Source organism: Tursiops truncatus, chromosome 14 (assembly GCF_011762595.2).
Source record: "Tursiops truncatus isolate mTurTru1 chromosome 14, mTurTru1.mat.Y, whole genome shotgun sequence".
NCBI lineage: Eukaryota > Metazoa > Chordata > Mammalia > Artiodactyla > Delphinidae > Tursiops > Tursiops truncatus.
Window position 1 is genome coordinate 7,138,803 of NC_047047.1, and position 9,438 is coordinate 7,148,240.

At 45.0% G+C, this 9,438-nt stretch overlaps 1 protein-coding gene across 1 annotated transcript; it reads left to right on the top strand.

The window, feature by feature from the left end:
- Positions 1-5,281: 5,281 nt before the first annotated feature.
- LYG1 (lysozyme g1) lies at positions 5,282-9,438 on the top strand. Its single transcript, XM_033838676.2, has 3 exons — positions 5,282-5,575; positions 8,645-8,812; positions 8,948-9,438. The coding sequence occupies exons 1-3, from the start codon at positions 5,533-5,535 to the stop codon at positions 9,067-9,069; spliced, it is 333 nt and encodes a 110-aa protein (XP_033694567.1). The 5' UTR covers positions 5,282-5,532; the 3' UTR covers positions 9,070-9,438.

Below are 9,438 nucleotides of genomic sequence, written 5' to 3' on the forward strand. Positions count from 1 at the left end.
AGCTGTTGCCAGGCAACATGCTGGCTGCCAACCAGGGGAGAAACTTGCAGGATGCTCATGTGCATCCTCGGCGCTGGGTTTGATTGGCCCTGGTGACGTGGTGTTTTTGCAGATGGGGCCAGGGCCTTCCCGAGTTTTCACACACTCTAATAAATTTGAGTTGTTGGTGTGTGCTACACCTTGGTAGACAAAATAAAGAGAAAGGATTCCACTGTTTGGTAGGGACATGGTTTCTAGTGGGGTACATTATTTATCTGCTTTTTATCCCAACTCTGCCAACAACAGAGAGGAGACCAGCATTCTCACACCCTCTCCCCAAATGTAAAGTTCAGGAACTCCTGGTCTCTGGGTCTGGATCCTTGCTCAGAGTGCCCTGTCTTCTCGTAGCCTCACCATCTACGCCTTGGGGAGTGAACTAGGAAATCCCAGTCCCCAAAGTCTGAGCTGCAAATACGGAGTCAGTGACTTCCCCAAGTCATAAATATCCTTTGGTTCATTTATTCATTCTATCAACATCTACCGAATACCTCTTATGTGCCATTTAGGGGATACAGGAAAAAAGACCCAGTCCTTGCTCTCAAGTTGTTTTCAGGCTGAAATACCTACCAGGCAGCATGGAAACCAACCTGGGACGCGGGGTTGGAGGACCGATCTGAACCTTGCTGGGTGAGACTGAAGATTCTTCATGCATTGACGGATTCAACAGATATTTACCGAACACACACAAGGTGCTAGACTCTGATCTGGTCTCTGAGGACTCAGTCATGAATGAAGCGCCAAGTTCACTGCTCTCACACATTCCAGGTGTGGCAGGGCAGGGGACCCGGGAGAAGGCAGGGGCTGCAGAGGAGACAGATTAGCAACAGGTCAGCCAATGCGCAACCCATTTATTCCATGGGTTTTATTGAGTATCTCATATGTGTTCGGCAGGGTGTTAGGTGCTAGGGTTGTAAAGACAAATGACACACAGTCCCTCGGGGGGGACACACAATGTCCCCGAGGGCATTTCTGCCAGAGGGAGGAGCCTGTCCATAGGCAGAGAGCAAATGATGGGGCTGCTTGGGGGAGATCAAGCATTCAGTAGAGCTGCGGCGTAGGGCGTGGTGGTTGAGGAGTTTCCTTCTTTTAATTGTGGAACTCATCCCTTGGGCAATCTGGGGCAAGGAGTCCTTCCTGGAAATTTCATATAAACCCTCTTGAAGTATCTATTGGGGTAGACATTTAGGAACAAACTGTAGGCATTAGAGGTGTATAAAAGAGCATCATTCAGCCTAAGGTGTGGCTCTGCTTGCCTGAAATACACATGAAGAATAAGAGTTTCTAACATTTCAGATTCAGTTCCTTCCACCCTCCCTCCCTTCCTCCCTTCCTTCCTTCCTACCTGGCCCCATTCCCAGAAACTGGTGCAAATAAAAACAAGTGTAGGACTAGAAAATGTCAAAATGAATATAACTAGGATCTGCCCTCTGAGGTGTGGCAGGAAACAATATTGCTTAATGTTTGCAAAATGTCAGGACGTTCTTGAATAAAAGGCCCTATATAAGTTCAAAGTCTTTATAATTATTTGATGATTACTATAATTTATGATTAATTTATAATTACTATAATTTATAATTACTATAATAACTATAATTTATAATTACTATAATTGATGATTACTTACTAAAGTAAGACAGTCATAAATCTCTCAGTAAGAGGGTGAAGTCAACACTTTTTGAAAGAGGCAGCAGGCCAGGGACTCTATATAAGGGGTGATGAGCGGATGGTCTCTAAGGACAAGAGCTCACTGAAAACAGGTGAGCGGTGGAACTCTGCTCAGGCCTATTTAGCATGAAAAATCCAGGATATGGTGATCAACTGATAATGACTGTGTCTCTGCTGCTAAGTAAATAAGTAAAGTTGGAGTCAGAGAAAACTCAAGAACCTTGCAAGGAAAACACAAGTTATAAAAGATTATGTAGATGATAGAATGATTTTTTATTTATAATACTTATACATGTTCAGATTTCTTTTAATTTAAGTATATAGTTACTTTTGGATTTGTGAGCACGGGCGAAAGAAAGAATGGGAGAACAGAAACATGTGTGCATTTAATGGGAACTGTTATAGGCCATATGAGATGCATTTTTTGTGAATTCAAAGCCAAAGGACAGAGGTGTTTATGTTTTTCCAGATGTAACCTCTCCCCCACCCTCAGGCTCCCTCCTATTTCATTAACCCCACCCACCTTAAGCGACGCCTCTATAACGAACTCCTATCTTCTCTGGAGGCTGTGAAAGATCTAAGGCCAACAAGTCTAACAGCTTAAACTTGGCGGAGTCAAAGGCTAGAAAGGCTTCAGGAGTCTTGCATGGAAGAGAGACCATGGTCTCTTAGATTTGATCTTTGTTCAGAACGGGATATTCCTGGGACAGTCCTTCGCACTGGGAGAGGAGCCTTCCTGGAGTTCCCAACTCTGGGAATCCCAGATGGGCAAAGTGAGGAAAGCAGGCACAGCGGCCGAAGGGAGAGAAGGAACTCCTTCCCAGGTTTCTCTCAACCAGGAAAGGATTTGCCTGCAGAGAGTGAAGAGAAGTGATCAAACCTTCCAGGCTGGCAATCCTTGCTCACAATCCAAATTCAGTAAATATATATTTTCATGGACCATGTGAAAATGCAACTCTGCAAAAAGTGAGTTTAAAAGGAGCCTTATATCTGACTCTAGAAAGTTAGATTTTTCTCAAGAAAATGTGGTCTTAGTGGCAGAAACATTTTATGTATGTGGCTGTCATTGCTGTTGTTTTCATTTAAGGGCTGTTGGTGCACAGCAGTCTGCGGGGCAATGCTAGGGTGTGTGTGAGGAGGGAGAGCATGAGGGGATATGGCTAAGATGTGATGCTACTGGAAAGGCCTTTCAGTCCATAGGGAGCAAGCAAGAAAGCTGAGTTAGCAATAAAACCAGGGTCAGGGTGACAGTACAACGTGGAGCAGAAGAGACCTGCCTGGTGTGTGTGTAGAGAGCAGTCCTCAATCCTTCCAGGACCAAGTGGGGTGGGGCACGATGGGGCAGGGCCACCTCCATCTCCCAGCACCTTAGGATGTTAACATGGCAACTTTTCCAGGCTGGTCGGAGGACCCTAAGGACCTAGGATGCCTATGGTTCAAGGTTTGTGGGGATAATCTGGGAGAACATTCATGGAAAAGGAATGGGGGTTCTCTTGTTACAAAGAACAAAGATCTTTATTTCCATCTTTTCCAGAAACATTGTTTAACTGAGGAGGAAATAGTCCATGACACCTTACAAATCTAAACACTGCTTTGAGAATTACAAAGTGCTCAGTGGAGGAAGGGTGTGTGGAGGCCACCAGGAACCTGAACTGGCCCCAAGTGGTGTTCAGGTTGTCAGTTTCCAGCATGCCCTCCACCTTGACACCCCCATGCTGTCTGTCACAGTTTTGCTCTCCAGAAAGGGAGAAGAGGGATGCTGTGCTTGGCATCGTGAACACAGTGCTGGACTGACCTGACGTTTTGATAATGGTTCCAAGTGTCTGGAGCCACAGGGGTTTGACCGGATCGGTCCTGGGTGACCGATGGACTCTCCCCACACACACTCCAGTGACGCCTCAACACTCCCTTCTGAACATAGACTCCTTTTTGGCACCTGGAAAGTTGCGTCACAGAGTTTGGGTTCCTTCCATATGCTATGTTGATGTCTTATTGTCCCTTCTTGCTCTTTCCTGATGTAATTGAAAAAAAACAAACAAAGTAACTCTGTGTTCCTAAGTCACTGGCACATGTATTTACACAGACTCTTTTCATTCAAGTGCTTACGCAACACAGACATTTAGCTCCATGCTTGGAAAATGAAACGAGCTTTCATGTTGCAATAAAAGCTAAGTTTTTCCACTTGTGTTTCCAAGAAGAATTTTTTCCCCCTGGAAAAGCAGTACAAAGAGTAAAATGCTCTGGGCTTTGCATCTGGTTGCAAGCAGTCCTTTTTTCGGATGGGTCCTTTCCATAAAGCCAGTGAGAAGCCTCTGTAAATAAACACTTTCACGAAACTATGAGCTTTTCCTGTACCTACATGGCTCTTTCTCTGCTCTTTTTCCTGGGACGGAGTGTCCTCTCTCATTCAGTGCTGGGGGCTCAGTGGGTGATTCCTGTTAGGTGATTGAATCTGAGAGTTCCTGTAAACACAGCTAAAATGCAAAGTTCCTGTATCTTTCTGGTGTTCTGGACTGGGCACGGCATTTTCTACTCAACTAAGGGAAATCAGATAGACTATCTCAATGTTGTAGGGAAGAAAAACAAAAAGCATGGTTTTTTGTTAATTCAAATGACTTCCTTAATACCTCTTCTTCATCTTGACATATTCTCTTCCTGGGTATTTGGAAGGAACCGCCCACAATACTAACCTTCAAACAAAAGAGATGAGAAAAGCATCATGAAAGTGCCGAGTACATATTTATACACACATCCCACTTGTAATGATAGTAGTAACTCAAAAGGATCGTAGCCAAGCTCCGCTGACCAAGGGAGATGATGGGAGCAGCCAGCAGTAGAAGGGGCTCGTGGAAGGTGGAGGCTTTGGGGGCAGGTGGCTGGCTCCTCAGGCATCCCCTGGGGTCAGCAGCAAGCTATTCTGGGTGGCATTTGTATATTCATTTGGTAGCTAGTGGGGGAACCAGGGCTCTTTGTACACGAGGAAGGTGATTAGAGGAATAGCTGGGATGAGAAAGTATTTGAGAGCAAGTGCTTGATGGTGACCAGTTGTCCGATCTCTTGTCTGCTGACCCCCTTATGAGTTCAATCCTGGACCCCTATCATGACCTGACTTCGTGAGGATTTGACTTTGCTGGTGGAAATAGCCTGTTTATTGGTCTCCCCAGGCTCTGGCCCAGGTTTGTTCCTGCCTAGGAGTCCTATAGAGGGAGAACGGGAAACATGGCTCAAGGTGACCAAAGGGGTCTGAGATTCCCAGGCTGGGGGCTTAGAGCAGTGGGGAATGTCTTCCAGCTTCTTCTTCTAACCAAAGCAAAGATGGCAAGGCACCAAGGAAAGCATAACCTTTCCTCTTAACTCAAGGAAAAAGAACCCAAAGTAAGAGGAGCACTGATGAGAAATTCTACTTTTGGTATTACCTTTTGATAATGAAGAGGCTATTGGGATGAGGCACATGCATCAGAAACTGGCTTTTCAAGATCTGCAGTCAGATCACCGTATTTCTCAGTGTTGAGAATCAAAGTATCTTGGTTTCTTGAAAGAACCTGTATTTGGTAACTTGACAGTATGTTGAGTTCCTGTGGGCTGAGCAGGAGTCTCGTCATTTTTAAGCTAATTAAAAGGATGGATGGAGCACATGTCCCGCTCTGGCTTATTTCATTATGATTCAAATAATTAATTTTCTTAGTTCAGACAGGGGGACACACATTCATTCTTTTCACACTCTTCCATAGAAACACTACATAATGTTATGACAATTGATATCTTCACATCTTTGAGCTAATTTCTCTTTTAAAATCATTTTAGGATCTGTAGTGCCAAGTCATCAATATGTCTGTGCTGTGGCTACTTCTGGGCCTTCTTGCCTTTACTGGTGAGTGTGTTGCATTTTTCCCAAATGACCTTGGAGATGGGAAAGATAAGCATGGGAACATAGTGGTACTTCTGATACTTAAAACTGCAGTGGAAAAAAAAAAAAACTGCAGTGGAAAATGTTCTTTTTCCCCCCAAGCTGTTCAACAAATCCTGGAGTTGCTAACAGCCACTGACAAGCAGCCTCTTGCCAGGTGCCTCACAAAAGGAGGGGGCTCTGCAGAATGTGGGGTGGACTTACAGAAGCATTGCTTGGGCCAGACTTTAAATCCATACCATTGAAAAATGCTCACTGTTCCTCTATAAAAATTCTTTCACCAGAAATATTTATTGAATTTATTAATAGACCACATAATTCTACAGAAGCATTGACGTGATTTACCAATGTAAAACTAATGTAATGCAATACAAAACTAGCAACACTGGGATCAAGGAGATGGGACTCAGCTAACCACTGAGGCTGACATCGTTGCCATGCTTGAATTTCAGATTCGGTCCTAAGGTTCCTTGCAACTGGGGCAAAGAGGAAAAGGCAATTTTTTTTTTTTTTGACAAAGAAAAGTAGGAAGCATAGTTCCTCAAGAGAAGCAAATTTTTTCCTGGCTCTGAATTCTAAAAACTTCTCAGATAGGGCCAGCCTTACATTCATTCCTTTCTTTCCTGAACCATCCATTCAACAAACATTTTTTAAAATTTTACAAGGAATTTTGGGACTATAAGGAACTTTGGGTGAAGGAGACAAGATGGCAGAGTAGAAGGACATGAGCTCACCTCGTCTTATGGGAACACCAAAATCACAACTAACTGCTGAACAACCATCAACAAAAAAGTGCTAAAGATACCCTACATCCAAAGACAAAGAAGAAGCCACAATGAGACAGTAGGAGGGGTGCAATCATGATAAAATCAAGTCCCATACACTCCAGGTGGGCGACCCACAAACTGGAAAATAATTATACCACAGAAGCTCTCCCACAGGAGTGAAAGTTCTGAGCCTCACATGAGGCTCTCCAGCTTGGGGTCTGGCAATGGGAGGAGGAGCCCCCAGGGAATCTGGCTTTGAAGGCCAACAGGATTTGATCACAGGAATTCCACAAGACTGGGAGAAACAGAAACTCCACTCTTGGAGGGTGCACACATGGTCTTGTGCACACCAGGACCCAGGATAAAAAGCAGTGACCTCATAAGAGACTGGACCAGACTTACTTACTAGTATTGGAGGGTCTCTTGTGGAGGTGTGGGGGGCAGCTCTGGCTCACTGCAGGGACAAGGACACTGGCAGTAGCAGTTCTGGGGAGTACTCATTGGTGTGAGCCCTCTTGGAGGCCGCCATTTTCTCACCAACACCTGGCTCCACGCTACAGCCTGTAGGCTCCAGTGCTGGGATGCTTCAGGCCAAACAACCAACAGGGTGGGAACACAGGCCCACCCAACAGCAAACAGGCTGCTTAAAGTCTTCCTGAACACACAGCTGTCCAATAAACCACACCCCCTGACACATCCCTGCCCGCCAGAGGGACAAGACCAAGCTCCACCCACCAGTGGGCAAGTACCAGTCTCTCCCACCAGGAAGCCTGCACAAGCCTCTTAGACAGCCTCATCCACCAGGGGGCAGACAGCAGAAGCAAGAAAAGCTGCAACCCTGCAGCCTGTGGAGGAAACTGCAATCACAGAAAGTTAGACAAAATGAGATGGTAGAGGAATATGTTCCAGATGAAGGAACAAAATAAAACTCCAGAAGAACAACTAAGGGAAGTGGAGATAGGCAATCTACCTGAAAAAGAATTCACAGTGGTGGTAATAAAGATGGTCCACAATCTTGGAAAAAGAATGGAGGCACAGATCAAGAAGATACAAGAAATGTTTAACAAAGACCTAGATGAACTAAAGAACAAACAACAGAGATGAACAATACAATAACTGAAATGAAAAATACACTAGAAGGAATTAGTAGCAGAATAACTGAGGCAGAAGAACAGATAAGTGAGCTGGAAGACAGAATGGTGGAAATCACTGTGGTGGAATAGAATAAAGAAAAAAGAATGAAAAGAAATGAGGACAGTCTGAGATCTCTGGGACAACATCTAATGCACCAACGTTCACATTATAGGGGTCCCAGAAGGAGGAGAGAGAAAGGACCTGAGAAAATATTCGAAGAGATAATAGCTGAAAACTTCCTTAACATGGAAAAGGAAACAGTCACCCAAGTCCAGGAAGTGCAGAGAGTCCCAGGCAAGATAAGCCCAAGGAGGAACATGCCAGGACACATAGTAATCAAATTGACAACAATTAAAGACAAAGAAAAAATATTAAAAGCAACAAAGGAAAAGCAACAAATAATGTTCAAGGGAACTCCCATAAGGTTTTCAGCTGATTTCTCAGCAGAAACTCTGCAGGCCAGAAGGGAGTGGCACGATATATTTAAAGTGATCAAAGGGAAGAACCTACAACCAAGAATACTCTACCCAGCAAGGCTCTCATTCAGATTCAACAGAGAAATCAAAAGCTTTACAGACAAGCAAAAGCTAACAGAATTCAGCACCACCAGACCAGATTTGCAACAAAGGCTAAAGGAACTTCTCTAGGTGGAAAAGAAAGGCCACAACTAGAAACCAAGAAATTACAAATGGAAAAACTCACTGGTAAAGGTAAACATACAGTAAAGGTAGGAAATCATCTGCACACAAATTTGATATCAAAATCAGCAATTGTGAGGACAGCACAAATGCAGGATATTGGAAATGCATCTGAAATTGAAAGACCAGCAACTTAACACAATCTTGCTTACATACAGACTGCTATATCAGCAGCACTGAAAGAGGGCATCAGACCAGTCCCTACGCTACATCTGTCACCTCTGTTTTCCAACTCTGCCTCTTACCATTACCCTGAAAACAGCTGTGAAATGTCTGCTCGTCCCTTCCTTTGCCTAAACTTGTAGCTTTACTATTTATCCTCAGGAAGATTGAAGGTGGCGATGGTTCTGCCAAAGGGGAGGAGAGAAAAAGGGAAATGAAAAAGTAGCCCTGAGCCCAGGAAGCTGCATCACCCTCTGCCTCTCTCCTTGCAGGACCCTGGCCTTCATGCCCCACCTCCTGGATCAGCAAGGCCCAGGTTTCCCAGATGACTGAGGTCCTGACTGTTAGAATCAAAGAAATCCAGAGGAGGTTTCCAACCTGGACCCCTGACCAGCACCTGAGAGCTTTGTGTAACCCATGGGTTGGTTTCCCAGCGTGGAGTTAATAGGTACAAACATAATTCATTGCAGCAGATTCTCCCAAACCTCAGTTGCCTCCTAAAAAGCAACTAGGAAAGAGAATCTGAGTTAACTGCTGAGCACCCTGCCACAGCGAGGGGCTGTGGGCTTGGCATTAACCCATCTCACAAATTCCACGTGGACTCCGTGACTACACCCGAAGCAGCCAGGACCTGAGCTGTGACTTCTGCAATGGTGTCCTTGCACGAGCCAAATACTTCAGAAGACAGGGCTTCTAACGCTTCAGCTCAGACCCAAGATCATTATTGTGCAGGCAGCTTCAGCTGTTACACAGATAAAAGTAGCCAATGAGGGCTTCCCTGGTGGCGCAGTGGTTGAGAGACCACCTGCCGATGCAGGGGACACGGGTTCGTGCCCCGGTCCGGGAAGATCCTACATGCCGTGGAGCGGCTGGGCCCATGAGCCATGGCCACTGAGCCTGCGCGTCTGGAGCCTATGCTCCACAACAGGAGAGACCACAACAGTGAGAGGCCTGCGTACCGCAAAAAAAAAAAAAAAGTAGCCAATGAGGCCAGTAATTCTGAATCTGAGTTTGACCCAAATGTCATCAAAATAACATGAATCACATTAAAGAATTATTATCTGCA

Excerpts from the sequence above, each read along its gene's own strand:
- LYG1 (XM_033838676.2), top strand. The coding sequence starts at position 5,533 with ATGTCTGTGCTGTGGCTACTTCTGGGCCTTCTTGCCTTTACTG. Across the intron at positions 5,576-8,644 it reads GGGCCTTCTTGCCTTTACTG|GACCCTGGCCTTCATGCCCC; the intron begins GTGAGTGTGTTG and ends CTCTCCTTGCAG. Across the intron at positions 8,813-8,947 it reads GGTTGGTTTCCCAGCGTGGA|AACCCATCTCACAAATTCCA; the intron begins GTTAATAGGTAC and ends GGGCTTGGCATT.